At 39.6% G+C, this 26,164-nt stretch overlaps 1 protein-coding gene across 3 annotated transcripts in view; it reads left to right on the top strand.

Moving 5' to 3' along the window:
* Positions 1-26,164, top strand: part of RNGTT (RNA guanylyltransferase and 5'-phosphatase) — a 199,447-nt gene that overhangs the window by 62,257 nt on the left and 111,026 nt on the right. For 2 of the 3 annotated variants that reach the window (XR_014786623.1, XM_084827108.1), the window contains exon 11: positions 14,131-14,295. The exons of the other annotated variant lie outside the window; for it this stretch is intronic. Coding sequence is in view for 1 of the 2 variants with exons in the window: in XM_084827108.1 (XP_084683234.1) it covers positions 14,131-14,295 (165 nt within the window). In the remaining variant the exon portion in view is untranslated. The remainder of the gene's footprint in view (positions 1-14,130; positions 14,296-26,164) is intronic. 3 annotated transcript variants of the gene reach the window in all.

Raw genomic sequence — 26,164 nt, 5'->3', positions numbered from 1 at the left:
ACTGTATTTTTGCACTCTGATATAAAACATTATATAGGAAGTGGCCATTGTTATATCAGTACTCCGTGGCAGATGCCCCTGTGCACCTCAGATTCTAGGAGTTTGGTTGTTGTTGGGTTTTTTTTTGTTTTTTTTTACAAGTGTTGAGATAGCCATTGTGGAGTATATAGAAACTTCCTCCACAAAAGCAAATTGTTGTAATGCTATTTTGTTTCTCTCTCGCGCATTTCACTGAGCTTTGCTATTAATGTAACAACATGACTTAAGCAAATAGTTGTTCGGCTGACTCATGCATTATTTATGAAGCTACTGTGGGTTTGTGTCAAGTTCAAAAGATGCTCCTAATTGGATTCTAATAATTTTTAAAATAGCTGAATGTAAATAGGAAATGGGCATCAGTATTGCAATCACTTGCATAATTACTATTTGGAGTGAATATTTCATTGTGTACATTTTTTTACCACCTCAAATTTGTGGTTAAATAAGCACATTTTATTACCTTGCAATATTTATGAACTTTACAAATCATCCTTTATAGTATTACTTGTTCAGATGCAGGTTATAATATTTGATATTCTGTGAACTAATCTTTATAACAGCAATGTTTTTTTTTTCTTTTTTAACATGAAAAATACATTTTCCTTTACAGTTTTTTTGTTGAACCAGTTAAAAAAATAAGAGCTGCTCTTTATAGTTACCAGCTTATTTTTCATATTCAATCTAACTTTGCATAAACTATTAAGATTATGTTTCTCATATTTGATAGAAAGCTACCTCCTAAGGCAGGAGTCCCCAGCTTTTTTGGACCCATGGGCACATTTGGGAATTTAAGAAACTGCTGTGGGCACCACCACAAAATGCCTCAGTGCGTCTTCGCTTTAGCATCTATGTGTTGCGTCTATGGATCTTACTCTGTGTCTTATTCAGCAAAAACTTTTGCTTTGTGTCTATTGGACACTGCAACTTCTCTTTAATAAGGGATTATCTAATTCAGCTAATTGCTGGCAGTGCAATACAGCTAATGCTTCTATTGAACATATATTTTGGCAGTGTCCAGTAGTTGTTTCTTCTGTGGGGGAGGTTATTACACAGATACATTTTGTATTGGAACAGTCTTTAATATTCACTGATGTACACCATCTTTTAAATTATTTACCTGCTTCATGGAAAGTAATGGGCAGTCAGCATAAATGGATTCTCCACACCCTTTGGACAGCTAAAAGACTGATATAACAAAATTGGAAGGATGAACACGCACCTCCTATAATGCCATGGATTGAGGACCTTACAATGCTTTCAATATTTGAATGGGTAGCATATAGGCACCACTTTAAAATGGATACTTATTTGGATATTTGGTCCACTTTTGTTGAAGCCAATGTATAATGCTAGAAAGTTGTATGAATTTCATACAGATCCTTGTACATATATTTTAAAAATCAGTATCTTACACTTGAGTTACCGACAACTTACTTTTTGGCAAGGAATGATGGAGGAGCATGAGGCAGGATGACTTAATGTGATGTCCAGGGAGGTCCTAAACTGAATGTGAGGGGTGAGAGGACTTGTTGCTATGCCTGCTTGGATAAGGAAAGCAATACTTGGGACCTGGGTAGCAAGAAGACGAAAAATAAGGAACGAAAGCATGGTAATGATGGGAAATTAGGAATTAAAGCAAACAGAATGCTGAACAGGCAGGCATTTGGGGTGGGTTAGGGTATTTTAGAAAATGTTTTTATTGTAGAATTTTATTGTTTTAAACTGTTTTTATTGTATGTTGTACATCGCCCAGAGTGGCTGGGTGACCAGCCAGATGGGCGATTAATAAATTTAATAATAATAATAATAATAATAATAATAATAATAAATAAATACATACATACATACATACATACATACTAGAAAGGCCTTTGGTGTGATTCGAAGGAGCTCTTCTTTTGTTCTTATTCTGAGCACCCTCACCAAATTACAATTCCCAGAATTGTATAAAAAAAATTATACCCCCTTCCCACTTCTGGGAATTATAATTTGGTGAGATTGCTCAGAATAAGAACAAAAGAAGAGCCCCACCCAAGTTGATGACTGTCTTGTGGTAGCAAATTCCGTAATTTCACTACGCAACGTGCAAAGAAGCACTTCATTTTGAGATGTGTGCAAGATGAAAGTAATTCACCATCATCGGGACACAATGAAAACAGGCTGTGTTTTTTTCATAGAGAAAGATTGATATTTCAATGTTTTGTTTTCTAAAGTCTTATGCAGTGTACGTTTAAGCACAAGAGTTCTGCTGTGCTCCTGATCTGTACAACTGTACAACTTCATATGCATTTATCCAGTCTGTGAGGGTAATTGAAGTCACCCATTATTACAACGATTTTTCCTTTGCGTATCTCCCTGATTTCATTCTCCATCTCAAGGTGACCCTGAGTATTTTGTTCAGGGGGATGATCACACGTCACCAGTATTACATTACTTTTGAGGCCTGGTATTGTCACCCACAGTGATTCTGTCTGTTCCTTTTGGGTTTTCTGGTTTGCTTGACACTATGCCCCCTTTGACATACAGTATGACACTATCCTCAGTGCACCCTTCCCTGCCGTTCCCGTAGATTTTTTAAATTTAGAGATGACGTATCCCACAGGTTTCCTCCATTCTACCAGTTTGCCATTATGCCCACCATATCTATGTTCCCCTTTAAGATCAGGAACCCCAACTCCCCATCTTGGCTTGGAGGCTTCTAGCATTGGCATAGGAACATCTATACATGGTGTCCCTCTCCAAATCTATCCACTGTATGTGTTTTCCCATGTGGCACTTCAGCCTCTTTGAGTATCTGTCATGTTCTACTGTCCTGGTGGCCTATTTGTAGTATGCCTCCATTTAGATGATCAAAAACACTTTCACGCCCATCTCTTACGATGATTTATCCCAAACTGGACACTCCCCAGCTGTCAGTTTTCCTCCAGCAGTCAGTTTAAAAGCTTCTCTGTCACCTCTTGAAGTTGAGCAGCAGAAGTTTTGTTCAAGTGGAGCTCCACTCCTTTTATATAAGCTGAAGCTGTCCCCAAATATTCCCTAGTTCCTAACAAATCTAAAGCTGTCCTTCCTCCATTTCATTTTCATTTCATCTATTATATTTCTATACCGCCCCACAGCTGAAGCTCTCTGGGCAGTTCACAAAAAATTAAAAAAACAAGTAAAATACATTAAGTATGAAACCATTCACATAATGACATCGAACAAATAGCACACACAACATCATCATATATCTATCCATCACCATCTCATCCATGCATCGAGACCCCCTCAGCTTTATCTGTTTAGCTGGCCCTGGACATAGAACAGATAGCTTTGAAATGTTGTCATTTGTTTCAACTCTAAATTGCAAGTCTAAATTGCATTTGTTTCAAGTCTAAATTGCATGTGGCTTAACAGGGAATTTATCTGGGCACTAATTATGCTGAAAACTATGTTGCAGCGTTTGAAGTCTTTCATACTCCTGAAGCTCCTTGTAAATGTAGCAGCAGTATGATCATACAGATAGTATTCTTACTGCAGGGTTTTAAGTTGGGATCTTTTTCTTTTTTTACTTTGCAACTGCTGTGAGGAGGCTGTTAGCCCCTGCCTTTCTCTTATCTCTGGCAGTGGCACCTCTCCTCAACACCCAACCTCAGCAGCAGGGCAGTTCTTGAGCAACTGTGGTGCTGATGAATTCTAGGAAGACCCAAGCTTGTCCTCCACCATGGCAACAAACCTTAGGTATAGTACTGCCCTTGTTGCTGAGGCTGGAGGCTGGCAGTGGCATCCCATCGTCAGTAGCTGCCTTTTAAAAGCCTCTGCCGTGCCTCTGTGTCTGCATAACCCCAGGCTGTTGTTGGTCATGCTGGAGTGTGATCTGACACATTTGCTTTAAAAATATGGCTGATAATTCCAAAAACATGTCCTTTCAAAAGTGTTACCTCCACAATACATTCCCTCTCAAAGACATTACATTTCAGCTTCTTTGAAGAACTACAGATTTATTATTATGGCACTTCTGCTTGAAAATACAGATGTTAGCCAGGCAAGCTTTGAATTGTCAACAGTAATACTGCTAAAAACTGATACTGTAGCTGATCATCATGCTGAAATCTGCTTTCAGAATGTTTTAAAGTTATTAAGACAGTTGTGGCATATGCTTTGCTTTGGATGAGTAAATCAATGCAAGCTCATGTCTTATATGCATAAATTGTGTGGGTGTAGACTCCCTAAAATGTTATTCATATTATTGTAAGGTGCAGCTTGTTAGGGGCAAAAAGTGGGTATGTTCAGGAGGCAGCTTCCTTTCAGACTCCATTTTAAAAGTTCTCACCTCAAACATACTAATATACAGTGTGGTGTATTAATCATTCTCAGCAGCATACTCGTAGCAAAGTCTGACTTAGTTCTGCATAAATGATCCTACGAAATCTGATAGCTCTGGTTGCAAATATATAGGGCTGTTTTCTGATGAGGCTTTGCTTTGCAGTAATAGAAAGCTCTTCCACAGCAAAGAGATGCACCCGATTTTCACTGATCCCTCCTATCTACTGCAGTTCTCCATGCCATATTATTCCAAAGGTGTGCCCCCCCCCCGGCAACCCTCAGGATCAGCTTTTTTGGGAGCGCCTGCAGTGAGTAGGAGGATTGGTAAAGGTCAAGGCTTGCGCAAGTAGAAGTGCTTGTTAGTGCAAAGCCAGAATTATTTACAATTTTAGACTTTTGGGCTTGAACAGTGCATATACTAAAAGAATAGCAACTGAAAAGCAATGTCCCACACAGTAGGGGCTGGTGGCTTCAATTTCAGTGGGGCTGTAGCTCAATTCTGGGTTTCAGCCAGAACAAGTCAGAATTCTAAAGGAGCTATCGAAGATACTGAACCTATTTGGGGAATAGGGTTCAGCACCTTGGATAGCTCCTTTAGAATTCTGGCTGGTCCTGACTGAAACCCAGGATGGATTCAGAGTCCCAGTGAAATCGGAGCCACCAGCCTCGACTGGTCCCATTATGTATTTAGCTGTGGGGCTAAATATGTTGTGAAAATAAAGAGAAGAACATCGAAAAGGTTAGGCCTGCTGCCCCCTTTGTATTTGTTCCTACAGTAATCTCAGCAACGTTGACATCTTCTACTCATGCAGTTAGATGTTGCTAGCTTGATACTGATGGAAGATGTAGATGTTACCAACAATTGTGTGAGAATAATTATGGAGAAGGTACAGTCAGGGCCAGAAATATTGGAACAAGGATAACTGTTTTGGCAGTTGGCCTCTGTACACCACCACATTGAAGTTGAAAGGAAACACACCCAGATGGGAGCGAAGTCAGGACTTTCAGCTGTAATTCAAGGAGTTTGATAAAAGTGGGGCACTAACCATTCATGAAGGACAGCCAGTGGCATACGCACACCCCCTATCGTTGGTGGCTCATAAGTAATGGAACAAACCAACATCATTTCAAACAGAAGGATTGCCTTTAATACCTGGATGAAAATCCTTTGCAGTCAATGACTACCTGAAATCTGGAACCCATGGACATGACCAAATGCTGAGTTTCCTCCCTCGAGATGCTTTGCCAGGCCTTTACTCCAGCTGCCTTCAGCTGCTGCTTGTTTGTGGGTCTTTCAGCCTTCAGTCTTGCCTTCAGTAAGTGAAAAGCATGCTCTTTTGGGCTGAGATCAGGTGACTGACTTGGCCATTGAAGAACATCCCACTTCTTTGCCTGGAGAAACTCTTGGGTAGCTTTTGCTGTATGTTTTGGGTCATTCTCCATCTGCAATATGAAGCGGCGTCCTATCAGTTTGGCAGCATTCGGCTGAATGTGAGCAGAAAGTATAGCCCTATACATTTCAGAATTCATCCTGCTGCTTTTATCAGCAGTCAGGTCATCAGTAAACATCAGTGATCCAGTTCCATTGGCAGCCATACATGCCCATGCCATAACACTGCCTCCACCGTCTTTGACAGATGATGGGGTATTATTTATTTATTTATTTATTTAATTTCATTTCATTTCATTTCTATACTGCCCAATAGCCAAAGCTCTCTGGGCGGTTCACAAAAATTAAAACCAAACAAAACACAATAAAACAATTTAAAATATATAGAACATTAAAACCACAATATAACAATACAACCACAATAAAACCTAGCAGCAGTACAGGAGTTTAAAATACAGATTTAAAACAGCAAAGATAAAAATTTAGAAAGCTAAAATGCTAAAATGCCTGGGAAAACAAAAACGTCTTCACCTGGCGCCAAAAGGAGTACAATGTAGGCGCCAGGCGAACCTCACTAGGGAGCTCATTCCAGAGCCGGGGTGCCACAACAGAAAAGGCCCTCCTCCTAGTAGCCACCCGCCTCACTTCCTTTGGCAGGGGCTCAAAGGGGTATGCTTTGGATCATGAGCTGTTCCTTTCCTTCTCCATACTTTTCTCTTCCCATCATTCTGGTACAAGTTAATCTTGGTTTCATCAGTCCAAAGAATCTTATTCCAGAACTGGGCAGGCTCTTGTAGGTGTTTGCTGGCAAAGGCTAATCTGGCCTGTCTGTTCTTGAGCATTACCAGTGGTTTGCACCTTGTTGTGAAGCCTCTGTATTTACATTCATAAAGCTGTCTCTTGACTGTAGATGTTGACAATGACATGCCTACCTCCTCAAGAGCGTTCTTGACCTGGCTAGATGTTGTGAAAGGGTTCCTTTTCATCATGAGCAGAATTCTGTGGTCATCCACTTTAGCTGTCTTCTGTGGTCTTCCAGGCCTTTTGCTGTTGCCAAGCTTGCCAGTTAATTCCTTCTTTTTCAGGTTGTATTGGCCACTCCCAATGTTTTTGCTATCTCTCTGATGGGTTTATTTTGTTTCCTCAGCCTAATGATGGCCTCCTTCACTTGCATGGACACCTCTTTGGACCTCGTGTTAGGAGTTCCAGTGAACAGCTACCAAATGCAAATGTGACACTCAGAACCACCTTCAGGCCTTTTATCTGCTTGACTGGTCATGGGGTGCCCAGGAAACAGGCCACACCTGGCCATGCAGCTGCTTGTCAGCCATTCGTTCCATTACTTATGAGCCACCAGCAATGGGTGTGTGTGTATGCCACTGGCTGTACTTCCTGAATGGTTAGTGCCCCACTTTTGTCAACCCCTTGGATTACAGCTGAAAGTCCTGACTTCACTCCCATCTGGGTGTGTTTCCTTTGAACTTCAATGTGGTGGTGTACAGAGGCCAGCTGCCAAAACAGTTATCCTTGTTCCAATATTTCTGGCCCTGACTGTAAGTGGTGTGCTTCTCCAGGTAACCTATAAGCCAGGCATTATTTTTGTTTCACTTGAAAGTTGATACTGCCACTCAGTCAACCTGTTACGTAACACATATGCACCCTTTCCTCCAGTAGTTGGGATGTACAGTATCTGGTGGATGCCAATTCTATTCCTACCAAGTCACACTGTAATATTGTGTCATGCAATATAAATTTTTGATTTTTGGAATAGAACTTCATAATCTGGCACATGTATGAAAGGGGTCAAAAGCAGTTGATGCTAACTGATCTAAAGGTAGCCCTCCAGTGAAAAGCAGCTGTTGAAGGTAGGGCTAAAAGAGAACGTGCAATGCTCAGGAGTTTGTTTTTTTGTCAATTGCAGTTTGAATAAATAGGGCTCTGTTTTTGAAAACCATTCTACCAGCAATTTCTTATTACCAGTTATGAGTTCATATGTGTGTGTGAGTGAGAGAGTTGATGTAGATAAAAACTCAGTATTTTCAAAATAAATAATCTTCTAGGAACCAAAGATAAGTTCCTCCTTTTTCTATGTGTTTATAAGCTATATACTTGTACCCTGATTCCTGTTAAATCTTATTTCAAAAAGGTAGGAAACTGTAAGCCAATTCCAAGCAAGCTAGCAATTCCAGTACTGTCATTGCTTCAAGGATGCTGTGATGAAAAGGGTTGGAAAGGTGACAAATGTTTTTAAGTATGTTGTGAATGTTATTAATGTTTGAAATGTCATCTCACATGCAATGAAAATGCTGAGTATGGAGAGTGTAGATTGCTTCTCCCTTGCTCAACTCACAAAGGTTTCTCAGCCTGCAAAATTACGAAATTGCTTTTGGTACTTGGATATTAACAGGACTTAAAAAGTGACAGGCACTCTAGGTTTGGAATTCTTAGATGGTATTCAAAAACTTTCCTGATCACACTGACTATCCTGCACTGTGCAGAACCTTTCCCTGTGTGACTGATTCACCCATGGGTTCTGGCAGCTTTTTCAGGGAGCCACAAATACAGCTGTTGGCTCCTTGCATGAACCCTTAGCAGGTTCTTGAATCAGCATAAAATAGCAACTTGCATTACCCTTACCTGGAATTTCCTCTCTTGTGAGGTGTTTTGAGGCTCTTCAGGACACTACTGCTGCCACGAGGTTATTGCCGCTTCTGAGAAAGGGACAGTTGGGCAGCGCTATAAGCTAGTAGTGGCTCCTTTGCCATTATTTTGCCTTGAGATGACAGTTGTAGGTTGGCAGTTGAGTGCTGCGGAAGCTTGTGCAGAATTTTAGTACAACTGACCAAAAGGCCTGTATTTGGGTTAGGGCTCCCTCTAACGTCATCTCATCTTCTCTATGTGGCAGTTACTGTGTGATCGATCAGACAGTCTTTAATATTTTCTCAGGAATGATAGTCTCTGAATTTTAAAAATGATTTCCCAGGATTATTTACTGCTGGTAAAAGATGGGTTTCTGAGTATTTTTCTTTAGTCATCTTGTCCCTGTGGGTTTTAATCTTCATAAAGAATAAAAAATATGTGGTATGTGTCCATTTTTTAACAGTTTCTCCAAATGCTGTTTTCCCTCAGCTGTACTAGGTGTACATGGTTTCCTTGCAAATCTAGGTATTTTGAATATATCCTTGATTTTAAATGTTATGCTGATTTGTTGCTCCCCCACATGATTACTTTTAAGCATTAAACCCATCCCCATCATTGCAATTTCTCTTTTAAAAAAGGAAGTCAGAAATTTGCTGCCACCTAAAGTGATCTATTCTTTTTTGAAGTACTCTTTTCATATCCTAGCTATGACCTTTAAGTAAGAAAATTGGCAAAATACATTCTTTGTCAAGCCTGGCCAACTGACTGCGTACAGCTCAGATCCAGCCCCTGAGGCAACTTTATCTGGTGCTGGTGACCTATGAAATTTTAATCAAGGGTGGAAAACAGTTTGGGCAAAGTTTCGTATTTTAGTAAAAGAAAAACGCTTTAAAGTTTCAAGAAATTAAGATATTTGGCACTTCCTTTCTGCTTTTGATTTTGTATGAAGCATAGAAATATAAATATTTGTATATAATACCATGATCCCTTTGGATGTAACACTAAACCATAGTTTAGCATTATAAGCACAAACCTGCTCCCGCTCTCCTCTCCTTCTTTAGCACAGTTGTGAGGAGGAGATTGGAAGCATTTGCTTCTGTTTTCAGTGAACTGTGCTTTATTGTTAAGTCTAAACCAGGACAAACTGCAGTTTTGTTAGTTTAAACTATGGTTCATCTGAAAAGACAGGATCATAAACCACAGTTTGAAGTTGGCTTGTTTGCCCAAACTCACCACAGTTTGTCCCGGTTCAGCCATAATGGCAAACCATGATTAGTTGAAAACAAAAGCAAATGCTTCCATTCTCATGGCATCCAATCTGGTGGAGAGGGAGTACATGAGCCTGAGACTCATTGATGTAGCTTAATGTTGATGTCCAAAAGCAGCCTTGTCCCTTGAGCATATGTGCTCCATAACTGGGAAGCCCTTACTTATGGTTGGCACCATCCTTTTTGTGGAGGCTTGACCCCTTATGAATGGTCAATTTGTGCAGCAAAATACGCCTTCAGCTCCATACTACTGAGCTGGGAACACAACAGTTGGCCATTCTTGTCTTACCTATTAGGTGTTAACCTTAAATGGTGAGTGTTTAAAAGCATTGGCAATTATTTCAAAGGAAGTATGAAGTTAAGCAAATACTTAAACTGTGGAGAATTTAAGATGACTGTACGTCATGTTTAAATTTAAACAATGAAAATTCTTAACATGCCAGATCTTGTAAGAATGACATATCTCATAAATGTGAACATTGCTTTGTGCTTTTGGAAAAAATGTATCACAATGTATTCTATGTAAACTGGTGTGCAGAAGATTTTGGTGCATTGTGTTTTGATTTAGAAACTGAATTACATATAGTACTTGCACAAAATCTTCTGCAGCCATTTTAATTGGAGAAGACAGTGTATAACCACGTGGAAAGTCTTTGCAAAGTATGCACCAACTCAAGTTTGCTGTAATGTTACAGTCTACAAGGACTTTTTTTGGAATAACGTAGTTAAGTTTTTGCCCACATGTAAGGGATGTGGACTGCTGTTATTACACTTTTTTCTCTTTTAAATAGCTAAGTTGGATAAGTGCACCAGCGCAGGAGAGGAGGACCGCAAGCCTATGTGGCGAGTGCAACCCACAATCCAGTTGTATAGCAATCTGGGATGAGAGTTTAAAAGCCAAACAACCACTCCTGGTTTAAACAATTTAATAAAAAAGTAACTTCCCTTCAGTATATGAAAATTGCAGAACCCCAGTATCCCTATCAATACAGTATTAGACTTTAGCTGAGTCCTGCTTCATTCTGGGTGCTGTGAAGATGTGATGCTTTCATAATGACTCTGCTTGACAGACTGCAGTTCCCTTGCTCCTCACTTGCAGCTCAGGTTTCCATTATGCAGTCCACTGATGTACCCTGGAAACAGTGGACCCCGTGAACCTCGAGCAGGAAGAAATTAGTGCCTTTGTTGCCTGTTCACATTTACTGCTCACAGTCAATAGGCCAGGGGTGGACAACACAGCCTCTCTCTCCGCCCCTCTCCCCCCTTGGCCATTTTTGCAGACTCCACCTTTGTTCCTGTTGCCTCACTGAATTTGCTGCTGAAAATTGGCAGCAGCAAAAAAAGCAGTGATCTCTCTTTAAGACAAAGCACGTTAGGAAGACATGACTTACCTTTACAGAAGCCATGTTGATTTTTCTTCAGCAAGACTTGTTCTACTATATGCACGATAATTTTATCTTTAATAGTACTTTCCACTGATTAACCCAGGACACATGTTAAGCTAACCTGCCTATAATTTCCTGGATCCCCCCAGGATCCTTTTAAAAAAATTGATGTTGCATTGGCTGCTTTCCAGTACTCTGGTACAGAGGCTGATTTTAGGGACAAGTTACAAATTTTTGTTACAAGTCAGCAGTTTCACACTTGAGTTCTTTAAAATCTCTTGGATATCATGTAACCTGGTGATTTGTTAATTTTTAATTTGACAATAAGGCTTAGAACTTCCATCTGCTGCCACAGCTATTTGCTTCAGTTCCTCAAACTACCTTCCTGAAAATATCAATTCTGGCACTGGTATGTGCCCTTGTACCTTCTGCAGTGAAGACAGATGCAAATAATTAATTCAGCTTTTCTGCAGTCCCCTTATCCTCCTTTAGCATCGCATTTATCTCCTTTGTGGTCCAACTGCATCTCTAGCCAGTTTACTGCTAGAAAAGGAAAAAAAGCAATTAGTTACCAGTTGTTAAAGTTGTGTCATTGCATTAATGATTACTAAGGCCTGGATCGAAAGAACGGAGTGACTGGTTCCATGCCTCCGAGGCAAGTTTTAACTTGTGTTTCTCAAACAGTGGTCTCCCATGCCATGTGACAAATCTCTTTTGAAAGTGAAGAAAATTTCAAATGCAGTTTATGATCTGGAATGAGGGGTTGCCATTCAAAGTTTTTTAAAAATCAAAAAACAAAATCCAGTGGGCATGCTAAAGTAATGCTTTGAATCTTCACTGAAAACTTTATTATTATTTTTTGCACAGTTATAACTTTCACCCATAAATTTTAGTGATATTTATAGAAGGCAACCTTTTGGGGGCTGTGGGCACATTTGGCAATTTTGAGAAACTGTCTTGAGCACTACCACAAAATGGCTGCCATGGGAGGCATGACTAGACACAAAGGAAAAGTAACCTGGACGAAAGACTGACCACAAGGCAAAGGTGGGGTCTGAGTGCCAGCACACTAAACAACTCATTTGCACCCATATTTTTCAGCACCAACAGAAGCCTATTTCACAGAAGGCAAGCTCTTTTCACTCTCCTCTTCTTCTGCCAGCCAACTCATTCTCTCTCTCTCTCTCTCTCTCTCTCTCTCTCTCATTCGTCCCCCCCTTGTATCCATCATGTGTGCATACATACATACACACACGTCCCTCCCTTCTCCTCCTCACTGCAAGCACATGAAAAACCACACCCATTTTCGGACAAACAAGTACACAACCGCTCCATCCCACCCCAGCTGGTAAGACAAGGAGTAGAGCATCTTGGCAGGTACCAAGAAATGGGTCAGGGTGTGTATTGGTGCCCATGGGCACCATGTTGCCTACTCCTGGCCTACAATATTTGTAGCACTGGATTTGCTTAGCTGTGGTATTAGTAGAAGCCCATGAGTTACTTTAAAAAGCAAAAAGGATTTAATTCAGCTTAAAATGAGTTCGGGCACTAAATATATTTTGACATATTGAATCATTAATATGTTAAATGTTAGGCATAAGTAATTTTATTGCACTGAATAAAGTTTTGTAATTTTATCAAGTGTTAATTTTCTCATGAGCTTAAATTTAAGAGAACGGTTTAAGACAAAATAAAAATTACCTGCCCACATCAGTAAAGAAACTTGCTGTGCTGAGAAATGAATAATATGTTAGTAGCTATCTTTCAGTGGATTCAGAGGGACCAGTCTGGAGAAAAGCAGGGATAGGGCTGAAATTCAAAGATTCCTATCTAGCAGGGGCTTTTAAAGGAGCAGAGGCAAGTGAGGCAGAGTTATAATGAGGCTAAAAGGAAAAAAAGGAAAATGTGAACTGGTTTAAGGGAAAAAAGGAAAATTTGAGGGAGGGAAATGGTTTGGGTTGTCAGGTTACTGCTGCTGCCTATTTGGTAAGAATGACTGACCACAGTTGCAGTTCTTTGACAGAATTTCTTGACAGGATAATTATTGCAATATCAGGTAAGTTTGGCTATGCTGTTCGTTGCAGGTTCTTTTAGAACAGGCCCGCAAAATATAAGTCTGATTGTAGACCCTTCCCCTGAATATTTGTGCCCTTTCCCTTTGTTTTTGGGGCTTCCCCCTTCTTTAGGGGAACATCTAAGGCTCACTAAAAGAGAGAGGGCTGGGGGGGAATGGAATAATGCTTGCGTCATTACATCTCTGATTCAGAGGTGTGTGTCACAGTTTTAGTTCTTTCATTCTGTTGTAGCCAGCCAGCTACACCACAGCACCCACTAGTTTATCATGCTCCCGAAGCTTGTACGTTGCTGGGAGAATGAAAGCCTTTGCCATCAAGAAGGATTATAGGTCAGGGATTAAAAACAAACCAAATGAAGTAAAAAGAGCGAGCTGATGGGGGTACAGACCTGTGTGGTAGGGAAAAAGGTGGGTAGCAGATGGGATGCAGAACAACCTGGTATTGGTGCAAAGAGGAGAGTGCCAGGGGGTAGAGAGAAAAAGGGGGCAGCATTGAGTGCATATATACCTGTGGGTGGGGAAGAAGAAGAGGGGATAGTGAAAGATAGAGGTGCAGATGAGGAAATAGAAAGAGGGGATAACAGCTTTGAGGTCCAGAGGGAAAGGGAACTGATAAAATGAGTTACAATTTAACAGTATTTTATTTGTAGGACAAATATTTTTCCACAGTTGATAAGGCGATATGGCCCTCTTGAATCATTAGAAATATAAAGTGGCCCCCCAGAATTATTTGAGTTGTCACTCCTGTCTTACAGTAAAAGGGTTGTGGAACTGTATCCCTTTCGGACATTTCTTTGCTATCAGTGTTATCCTTACAAGGTTATTTGTGATGGTCATTCTAAATAAATACTGCTTAGTTATAGATCAGCGTTAGGTGATATTTTGGTATGTGTTGTTTTGATTTTATAAATGTACACATTAAGTTGAGTGCCATTGTTTTGGTGGAAAGGTGGCGCACAAATCAATTCAGTCAATCAATTAAACTAACAAATTGTATATTAACGGAATTTTGATATTTTAACTTGGCAGGGGCAACCAGTTGGGGACTGTGACTTTAACATTCGTCTGGCATGTATAGAAAAAGAGATTATATTTCCACGACATGACAAAATGAAGACCGGCCAAATTGACAAAGCACAGGAACCTTTTAGTGTTCGTAATAAACCATTTTTTGACATCCACGCAGCAAAAAAGGTAAATATTTTTGATAATTTAACCCAGCATCTGCTGGGTCTTCATTTTCTTTGCTCATGGCTTTAAATCGCTTTCAAGATTTCCTTGGATTTAAAATGTACATACAGACATAGAGTTGTGCCAATGGTTGTGTGAGCAGAGAGGCACTCCTTCTCCCATTGAAAAGCCTCACCAGAGAGTTGGGGTCCCCTCCTGAACAGCGTGGACTGTGTTGTATGGGGCTGCACTGGTGCAAGATTTCTCTGCCTGATTTCAAGTGATTCCTCCCCCCCGAAGCCCCATGAAGCATAGCCCACACTGTTCAGGGATACTCCCTGCAACCCTCTGGAAAGGCATTTTGAGGGCTGCAGAGCAAGGAGGAGGTGAAAAGAAAGATTGGTTGCACGAGCTATCTTCTGGTCACACAGCCATTGGGTGCAACCCATAAGTTGTTTTTTTAAATGCTTAATGGAGCTTGTTCTTCAAAAAATCATGTTGGTGCAGTGTAAAGTTCATTTTCATGGAGGGTTTTAAAAACTTGTTTAGAAAATGGCTAGTACCAAGAAAAAGGGCTGTCCTTATACTGCAAGGGTTACTACTGGAAGAGGGAAGCTGCAGGTACTATCAGTTATTTAGGAATTCTGGTGCCATATGGGTGTTCTTAAGTGAGGATCTTTCTCAAGTGCAAAATGTATATAATGTTCTTTGTTCTAGATAAAATGTTCTTTAACAAATCTTTGAAGACAGACTCATTTATAATTCCAATTCATTATTTATTGAATCATTTTGATTAAAACCTGTGGTGGCATGTTTTCTCCTGCTGGCCTTAACCATGCTTAAGGTTTACATCCACACTGGCACTAACTGCGGTTTCTTGACAACTTGGGTTTTGGAACCGTATATATTGTTATTCTGCTTGCAATTATTAGCTACATTAGAAACACATCATATTTTGTGGAATATGAAGATCCACAGTGGTAGTGTATCCGGAGAGGCCTCAGGAATGGGCCCCTCTTAACTGCGTTCCTTCCCCTTCATTTTCACTGCCATAGTAATGGTCATTTAGATACATTTGTCCATGTACCTTCTAGTTATTTGTTGTTAGACAAAGGGGTGTTCTGAAGGCAATTATGCAGCAGTCTTCCTGAAGCTAAGAAGTCTTGGGTCTTCTAAGTGCCTAGATGGATGGGAGTGTGCCTGGGGAGCTGCTTTCAATACCATGGAGAAAAGACAGGAACAAAACATTAATAATATAGTTTTGTGATTATATATTGCTTTTAAAAAGCAAGTAGTATTACAGCCATTACAGTTGAAAAGCAGTGTCTAATAATTGAATAGCAATATTTATATAAGCAGTATAAGATAGGATTGCTTATTGTTAAGATATAGCATATATATCCGCTCTGTATAACGTTTTTTTTTTTTAAATCAATCATTCTCTTCTGTTCCATTTTAAACCAAAACCCTTAAACTCTAAAATGGCTGTTTCCCCTCCCTCTGCTTTTCCAATGGCTCTGAGAAGCAAAAGGCAACTGGCTAGGCAGAGATGTCTCTCTCCTGATCTGCTCCTGGCAAGATGAGGAGAAACGATTGGCCCACCAGCATTTCCTTGGCACCATGGAATGGGCTACTAGAAAAAACTAAAAAATGGGAAGTTCTTCAAATTTGAAACTACAGAGGGAGAGGAGCTGCAAGACTGGAATTTGAAGGTTTAGATTTGGAACTGAATGTTTACGATGCATGTGGATTTGACCAGATTCCTTCTCCCATCTCCGCCCCTCCAAAAATGTAAATGAGGGACAGCCTTCCGGTTCTGCTCCTTTAAAGATAAATTGTTATGGATTCCATACAGTGTTGGGTCTCATTAGCTGAAAGGAAGGAATAGCTAGTGTTTTTCTACGGAGGTGTGAACTTCTGAGATTCTGAGAAATAGAGGATTCAAATGTCAAGAGTTTGGCAAATGCCTCCAAATGGCAAATTCCTCCAAATACTAGAGGAAAGATGGAAATAAGGTATAGATTGGCTTATCTGTCAAGTATTGCTGCTACCGGACAGTAAACTCCCATATTTATAAAAATACCCTTCAGTATTGTAGCTATATCATCCCTATTCCATACCTTAGGAGCAGTTGTTGAAATATGCTAACACCCTTTTGTAGCTATCATTCAGTGAGATAAAAGATTTAGACATTAATTGCTTGTTTTAATGTCTCAAAAAATATCTGTTGGTCACTCTTGTTCTGTCATGGTTTCTTTTCCTAACCTGTAAATCTGAATTGAGTTTGAGGTTGTGTTGTGATGGTCTTTTTCTTCTATACCATACAGTTTTATGTGGTATCTTTTCTGCTTGGTCCTATACAAGCAAGTTCAGTTGACTTAAGGAGTTTAGCACAATGTGTGTGTTTTTAGTAAAATATTGCACAGTAATAGGAAGAATGCAAAAATCCTTTTGGAGCAGAAAAAAATGGACTAAAAGTTACCTATAGCATTATCATGCACATCTTTGTATGCCTATGTGTGGTGGAGCGTCCTTGTCACAAGTTCACATGCTAATTATTTTCAAATTCATGTTTCATGGAGTCCACAGCATAGTTAAGTGATTCTTTATCACATCACAGGTAATTTCCCACATGAGTATTGCTATGACTTCAGGCAGCAGTGCTGACCTTTCAGTTGTAGAAGCAGATAATCTGTTTACAGGCTCATGTTGCCTTTGGACAGAACAGATATTGGCTGGGGTTCCTACCCCTTCCTCTTCCTATTTCTACTTCCATCTTCCTGTCATCTAGTCATGATTATTTTTCCTCTTCCTAACCGGATGGTCTGCAGCTTCCAGGTAGCAGAGAATGGTAGCAGTATCACCTTCCTGCAGAGAATGGGCTCAGGCTATAAGCTTGGAGGTGACTTAGAGGACTGACCCCTCCCTGGTCTTGGATGTATATTACATTACATTACATATATTATATTATCACTCACCCTCCCTCCCACCCCATTCTAAGGTCAAATGTAAGGAGAAGCAGAGATGTTTTAGGGAATTTCCAGCTCTGAACTATGCAATAGCTGACACTTTTCCAGAGCGAAAAAGGAACTAAATTTATCCTAAGGGACACATCCTTATATATGCCTCCCTAGTATAGAAGAGTCCACTGTTCTATCAAAGGTTGCATGAAAAAAGTGGTTGATTTCATTTTTCTAGTTTTTCATTTTTCTGGTTTTGATGTGTTGCACTTGTTTGTTCTGTCCATTGCGGTATTTTACAATGTAAGCCTTTTAATTTAAAAAGTGCAATTAATGTTGGTGGTTGTGTGTGTGTGTGTGTGTGTGTGTTTAAAAAGTAGCAATAGCAATAAAATGTTGCTGCCCTAGAAACTCTTGGGAGTTGAAGGTGTGGGATATAAATGTAAATAACTTAGGTAATTAAAAAGGCAAGCTAGAGCTCAGTAGATAGTGGTGCAGTGAAGGATGGAGTCTGCCATTCATAATGGTATTTTAAACTGTGCTTCCACTAGAGAGGGGATCCTAAATTGGGCCCTGAGTTCCTTGTCAGGGGCAGATCGTGAGAATTTATCAGCTATGTCAGGTTGACAGGTTGAAGCCTAAGAAGGGAGGCAGAGGTTTGGTTTGCCAGCATCCAGCAAGCATAGAGCCAAAACAAATTCCAGGCTTTGGCAGAACTTTGGGGCTGGGGAGAGGCAGGCTTCATTGCCTCTCCTCTTTAGCTCCAGATACTCTGGAAGCCTTGGGCTCATCCTCCTTGCTAGAACCTGGCTCCCCTCTCACCATTCTGAGGATGGTGAGCAAGATTCTTGAACCCTCCTAGTTGAGAATCTGTTAGTCAGTAGCAATAGACACAAGTGTGGATATGGGACTGCTTCTAGTCTTGGATTGTGTCCAATCAGGATCTATCAACAGAGCTATACTTTTCGGTGGAGAAAGGCAGATGCCTTAGCCACTCCTAGCTGGACTTACATTCAACAGATAAATAAATAAGTTTATGGAAATACATCTGTCCTGCCTTTCTGTCTCAAACTGTTATCCCCAAAGTGGCTAACAGTCAAAGCATGAAGCATAAAGAAAGGCAAAGCTGATAGGCTGACTGTTCTGCTCTGTATATTAAGTTGTATATTAGGGGAGAGACGGGCAAATTTTGAAAAGGGGTTGCCTCAGAACCTAGACTTGTAAGAAGGATATGTTAGCTGCTGTTACTGACTGTACTTAATTGGTTCTGAGGGGAGTAGTAGCAGCCTGCTGTAGGAAAAACCAAGAACTGGGTGAAAGCAATGTTTGCCAGTGGTGGTAGTATCCTGTGTTAGATGTGCTATAAAATTTCAGCAAACCAATTTAGCCAGGGATGAGCATAATTCAAATAAGGCTGTAGCTGGATAGCATCAATAGATACCAATATTAATATTTAATAAATAGAACAAGCTTTGCCATGCAAGTAATCAACTGTTTCCCCAAATATAGGAGAGTAATACATTTTGCTCTCCTATATTTCCCCAGGATTTTAAAAGTACAGTGACATTAATGTTAGTTTGTGAGAGACAGCAATTTAAAGTGCAATCCTATGCATGTTTAGACAGAAAAAAGTCCTAACACTTCCAACATTCCCCAGCCAGCCATGTAGGACTTTTTTGTGCCTAAACATGCATATGATTGCAGCCTGAGTCTCTTTTGATGGTATGATAATGCACTGAAAGGTTAGATACCCAGCAGCCACTTCACTAACCTTAAAAGCTTTCAGTTTTTAAGGTCACAATAAAAGTGTCTGTGGAACAAATATATTTAAATCATATCTGTAGTTTTGGAATTAACTGAATCAAGGATAGGCTACGGGTTCACTTTGGGTGGCCAGCCATAACTTCAACTAGCATATTTCAAGGACTGTTTCCCACATGACTTTTATTTAGATGGTAATAATTGTTAAAAGAAAATATCATGTTGGAAGGAAGAGTATTATGGCCCTGCAGTAATAATGAGTTGGTTCCAAAGGGCCCCTAGTGATATCAGTCTTTTTTCTTTTCTTTTTTTTGCTATTTCTGCTGACTCCCCCTTTTAAGGGAAGCCCCCTGCACCACTTCCCATACTGTTCCCGAGGGTCCCCTAACCCTCAGAAGCGGCTTTTCAAAGTGTGCAGAGGGGAGGAGTGAGCACGAAAGCTCTGTTCCATCAGTGGATCCCTATTTACAGTTCCATCCCATTAAATGGATGATGGTGATTACTTTCGTACAACTGTTCTATGTTTAGCCCTTACATTATATTAGGTATACTTAAAACATTGGTCTTCAACTGGTGATCATGACCAGCAACTTTGTCATGAATTGATCTAAAGGAGGCCTACCAGATACTACCAGTATCTTCTTTTCTTCTCCCCCTCCCCAGCTTTTTTCTTTGCCTCCAATTGTTGGGGAAGCAGCAAAGGAGTCAAAGAATCAAAACCATGCATAGTTTTTTTTGTCGAGAGTACAAGGGAAGAAATTTTAAATGGTGCTCTAAATATTCGCATGTCAGTAGCTGGTACAAAAGTACAGGCTAGGTTTGAGGAGGGAAACAGTAGAGAGAAAAGGGGCATTGGGGGCGGGGGGAAGACTCCTTAGGTTTTAAAGGCAGGAATTGGGGTTGAAAAGGTTGAACACCTCAGTATGGCATGTGCCATGTTACCATTTATTAGGGATGTGGCATGCTGATGGCCGAGTTGCCTGTTAATCTGGATGCAGCCCATGTAGCCCACTGCACTGCTTACTCTTAACCCTTAAAAAAAATAAAAATAAAACTCTAGTAGTAGTACCAGGTGATTTGCTTCTGGCCCCATTTTCATTTTTTTACAATAAGATACTTTTTTATGTAAATGACTGCTCTATTGACACTTGCAAGTTCATGTATAAAACATAACATACTATTATGTCCTTGACTAAAATGTCAATCTGGAAAACTCATCAACCCAGGCAGGCAGCTCTGTTCTACCATTCCAGTTGGTAAATGCCTGAGTGAATAGAAGAGCTTTGCAGCATGCCACAAAGGTCATCAGAGAAGGAATAAATCTAAACATATATGGAAGGATGAAGTCCTCCTGTATAGCCTTTGAATGCTACATGTACTTTACCTGGAATATTCAGTGATATTCTTCCATTTTCCAACTTTTTATTGTTTTTTTCTGTTAGTAACAACTGTGGATATGGTTTATATCTACTTCAAAGTGTCCTCTACAGTCCATATGGAAATTGGTTTTCAATGGTCATTAGACTTTCAAATGTCTCTTGAAATGTAGTCCTGTTCTTGTAATAGACTGTATTAAATCATATTACCAATCTGTTCTCTTTTTGTATTCAGTCATATCAGTGGCTATAGGATCTAATTATTTTCTTCCATTAAATTCATACAAGTGGAACAAAATGTTGCGGTGTTTAGAGTGCTCCTGTTCTCTCTTCCAATCAGTCAGCCATGCCCTCTTCCAGGATATTTCATTCCGCCCCTCCCACCACTGTTTTTCATTCCCCATTGCCCTCAACTGTCAATCAGCATTCCATGGCCACTGTCAGTCTTCATTAGGCTCTTTCTGGGGTTCCCTCCCTTAGGGTTTTTCTAAAGATTATTTTTGTGGTTCTGCAAACCTTGAGTTTCTCCCAAGCTTGCTTGATATCTCCCTCTTGGTGCTGTTTTGATACATAAGGATGGGCAATCACCTCTGAGCTTTGGAAATAGAGCAAATTATAAGAACATCAGAGTAAACAACGGCCATCATCAGTAGCCACTTTAATCTTAAATTGTTTCATGAAGACTGGTTTAATTGAAATGCAGCTGTGCAATTGATTTCCTGTCCCCCCCCCCAATGGAGCCTGATCACCCGCCATGTAGTTAATTATGAACAGCTTGAACTTTGTCCTCACTGCAAAAGATTGCCACTTCATATAAATTTTGTTTTATGAGTATAAGATACTTGTGTGCTATTCGTTACTGCATCTTCAGATTACTATTTTTTACTAAATGTTTATAAATCCACTTTTATATATGTACCTTTCCATAAGTCAATTAACTTTTAAGGGACTATTTAATTCTCTGGAAAGTCAATAAAATGTTTTATGCTAAAAACATAAATGGTCATAAATATGCTCTGATTGTACGTTACCTTATGTGTCTGTCTGCCAACAGGCTTGCAGGGACCAGTCTGGGGAAAGCAGCACTTGCTCTGAAATCCAATTCTATCTAGCCTGTATTTTTAAAGATGAACAGAGGAGAGAAGGGGAGGGATTTGTTACATAATAGAGGGAATACTTTGTCCTTCCAGAAGGAAAGAAAAGAGGTGGGTTGCATGCTTGCTTCCCTTCTGTCTGATAACACTAATTTCCTGAGGCCAAGCAAGCCCCCCCCAGATAAAGGAAGAAGAGTGGGGTGGAATATTTGCAACTCCTGCCACCAGAAAGTCTCGCTGGCAGATTTCAAAGGTTTCTTCAAACAGTGGTAGAAAGATGAGATGAGATTGGCCAGGCTGCTTACTGGTTGCTCTTAAGAGAGCAAGGAGACTGTGGAAAGCTTGCTACATTTTTCAGTGCTCAAGCCTACTCTTCTTTGGATCAAATAATTAGTTCACTTCTTGTGAGGTCTATTTATGAAATGAGTTCTGGGGGCCCTTGAAAGAAAGAATCATTTTAGGAGACAAGAGAGCAACTAAATGTTGACAGTGGTAAAGGAATTTAAGGATATGCAATTATTTTACTATCCCATGGTTGCTTTATTGCTTCTGATGTTACTTCTGAGATAATTTAGGCTGATATACACTAAAATTAATTTTGTCAAATGAAAACTCTATTTGCTAAAGTTCACTTAAGTGATTCCCAGAAAAACAGCAATTTGACATTTATCTTGCTGTTTATCCAGAACACAAATAACATGCTTCCCTGATAGTCAGAAAATGTAAATGGGCTGCTTTAGCATCTAGTGAACAGGAAAACAGCAATTTAAGAAAGCAAAACATTTAATAATTTTGACCATGGTAACTAATTTGTGAAACTCCCTCCAAAAGATTAATATCTATGAATAAAGGCATCCTTAGAATTGCCAGGGACAGCAACTATTGATAATCTGAGTTGCATTAAAAATGTGTATGGTTGGAATGCACGTTGCAGATGTTCTAGACTTATTATAACCAAATCTTCAGAGGGCAGGGATCCTGCCTCATCATGGCTTCTCTCATAGTACTGTTTTTGTATCCCAAGTCCATTACCAAATGACCCCCTTCCCCGATGTCCACAATTCGTACATTGTGCATTGCCTAGTTCTAATTTCCTCCTCCAACCAGGAAATCTGCATTCCCTGGGCACATGCATGCTTTAAGCACCTGCATGGGCCTGTAAAGAAATAGTCATGGTTTGGCCACTCCTGGTATATGAAGTAAAGTCTAATCTTCATTTTTTGTCTGCTAGATGAAGGCTTTCTTTCTTAATACAGTATGAAACATTGACATTTTGAGATAGCATGGTTGCAGGAGCTGGGGTAGATCTTGCTCAGACTTGCCATATGTGCATAGTATCTGCAATAGGTAGAGCATGTATGATGGTGGTAAAACTGCCATTATTTATTTATTAAAAATTATTCAATTTTAATACTTGAAGTCCTTTCTAATCTTTGTGTTCACAACAACTTTGCAGATTGTCCCTATTTTACAGTTAACTATCTGAAAGGTGGTTCACAAATGTATATTTATGACATGAGGATTGCAGCATGATATGACGGTGTGTATATGTGAATGAGCCATCACACAGATCAGAATGCCAGAGGTAGAACTTTCATATCACCTCAGATGTGATGCTTTTCATAGAAATTGATTCACATATTCAGCTGTGAATTCTTAATTGTCAAATAATTAAAGTGATGTTCATACACACGTGAATTGGTCTGGACACTTATAAGTGGGGTCAAGGCCTTGCATGCTTTTGTAGAAATGCTATAAAAGAGTATAGTCTCAGTAAACCAGTAGCATGTGTGATATAGAAGGAAAATGTATACATAGTCATAGTCTCTTTTAAATTATATTCAAAAAATATAATTATTTTAAAAACATTTAATAAATATATAAACTTAGCAAGCGCAGCATGCAGGGAATCCTAACTGTAAGAAAGGTATTATGGCACCATGGTTTTCATTTATTTCCTGTGTTGAAGCTGTTTAACCTCTTGATCAAATTCCAACCAAGTACAGTTGCTTATATTTTTTCTGACAAATACACACAAAATAACACACACGCACGCACGCACGCTCCCTTTATATGCTGTAATAATTGTATTTTTACTCTTTTGTTAGGTATTGAGCTCCTACTTGGGTTGTTTTACTGTAGATGTTCCATAAGCACATTGATTGTAGACTAATAATTATAATTAATTCCTTTGTTTCTTGATTTATTATGTATGTTTTGTTGTTGTTGTTCTTGCCTTTATTTTGTTAACTTTATTTTGAAAAAAAGTAACATTTCATGATTAAAAAAAAAGAAGGAAATGTCATTAATACCCTATCACATCCTTCCCCAACCTGGTGCACTCCAAATGTTTTGGACTACAGCATTCCTGACCATTGGCCATGCTGACTGGGGCTGATGTCCAAAACATCTGGAGGGGACCTGGTTGGGAAGGCTGCCCTATCATGATGATATCCAAAGTTGTGAAGACTTTAGAATTAGTTAATTCTTTCTAGCATAATCAGCTTTGTAATCCGCATCCCCTACCCTGAAGGGGTATGCTCCCACCTGAGGCTTACTGTAGATCACACTGAGTGAAAGAGTAGGGCAAGAAGCTCAATAATGGCATTTGTCAACTTGTGCAACCTTTTTCAAATACCACCATACAGTATAGCAAGTGATGTGTCACTTCTAAGAATATTGTGTGATTAAAACATGACAGCTGGCCCTAGCAGGAGATGAATTGGAGTGAGTAAACTCTGCCTCTAAGAGTAAACCATAAAAAAGCATGGCACTTTCTTCAAATCCTGAGACAAATATATGTTCTGAAAGCACATGCTTCCTGGCTCTTGTATTTTCCTGCTTCATTTAATGCTTGTACAGTTAGCATTTTCTGAAGTTTTTGTTGTGTTTAGAAAATACCATATTTAATATTGTGTTGCCCTCTAGCTCCTTATCTTAACAGCATAGGGTAAAGTTTTAAAATGATATTCCAGATTCATACCTTTGGATATACCGTAATTAATAGAGGATGGAGAACTTCTTTGTGGGACTCAGCAATCTATCAGTACAAAATGAAAAAAGCAGCAGACAGGGAATAGAACTAAAATTACATGGAAAAGACAAGGAGAGTGTGTGTATTTGCTGGACGCTTTGAGTTCCATGGCTAGGTGGAGAAACAATTAACACCATCTGGAGCTCTTCTTTTGCCAAAACCATGACCTCCTTTCTTTGTTTTATTTTCAGTTTTGTTTTTATTTTCCATGCCTTCAGGAAGGGACTTAATCACCTCACCTATATCAGCCCTGTGTTTCCTGCCAGAATTGGTGTTGTTATTCTCTGCCCTTCTCCTAGCTCCATCTGTTACTTCTTGTTTTGTGCCCTGTTTGTCATCTTCTCCCGTACTCTCTTTCCTTTGCCTTCACTTTTTCAATATGTCATTTCTGCTTTTTCTTCTCTTCTCCATTTTGTCCAGTATCTCAAGAAAACTGGGAGAAAATTTACACCTAGCATTAAAACTAATTTCTTCTGGTGTTGCTATTAATTCGTGCGCTACTATCACTTTTTTTCTATAGTGCATGAAAGATAGGAAATAGTTTTCTAATTTCAAGTCTCAGTATGAAAAATGGCCTTGACTGGATCATGATTAACACCACCAACCACAATGTTTCCAAGCCTAAATAATATATGCTAGAACACAGAGCCTTCCAAGCTGGCAAACCATATATATAATTTATTTTGTATCACCAAGAACTGCCCCCACTGCTGTTTTTTCTTTGTAACTGTCTTCCAACTGTTACTGTTTCTCTCTTCCCCCTCCCTATTCCCTAGTTCCCTTTCCTAACAGCTGTCCACGCTAGTGGTCTGTTCTTGCTTTGATCATTACACTATATAGCCGCAATCTACTGTTGTCTCCTCCCAACTTCCCCTAGCCAGCCTGGCCCACTGTCCCCTTGGGCTTTCTCTCTTGGAATGCCACAGATAACGTTGCTGTGACCATCAATTCCTTTTCGTCTCAAATTCCCTCAGTGCTAGTGTATGTCTGGAAAAAGATGGTGCAATTTATTTATTTATACTACTTCATCAGTGAGTAACATAAGCAAAACAGATACCTCAAAATGGGAAGGGCGCAGGGGAGTGTCTACAGGCAGAGGAAGCAAGTCAACCTGTGGGGTGTTCCTGATCATCTAACCATGGTTAGGAGATCAGGCAGCTATACATCTTCACTGAGCCAATACTGATCTGTCACCATAAGTTCTGATTATTAAATTTTGAGTCAGGTTATCCGTACTTCTGCAAGGTAGCTAATCCTCTGTATAACGTCATATAAGCATTTAGTTATCTCTGATGTGGAATATACTTTGAACCAGTGGTCCAAATTAGCTTATTGTATCAATTAAATCATGATAGAAGAATAGAAGAATAAAACGTTCCTGTCTTTAATGACAAAAAGGCAGTAAAGCAACTAGCAGAAAAAAATTACATAATTTATTCCCACATGCTAACAAATAGGTAGATATGTTTTCTTTTAACTTGTAAGTCTTGACATAATTAAGACTATAAATGACTACAGTAGGAGCTGAATGTGTGCAGTGAGGTTTTTCAGTTTTTAGGTCAGTAAAAACATAAAAGCAACTTGCAAACTAGCTTGGAAAGAGGGGCCTCTTTCTCAGCCCCCCCCCCCCCGGAAATTCCTCCACTTTCCATAGTTTGCTTTAAGTAT

Source organism: Heloderma suspectum, chromosome 1 (assembly GCF_057233095.1).
Source record: "Heloderma suspectum isolate Gila_16-S chromosome 1, 16-S_ref, whole genome shotgun sequence".
NCBI lineage: Eukaryota > Metazoa > Chordata > Lepidosauria > Squamata > Helodermatidae > Heloderma > Heloderma suspectum.
The sequence above is the reverse complement of the archived record's forward strand: the minus strand, read 5'-3'. Positions and strand labels throughout refer to the sequence as shown.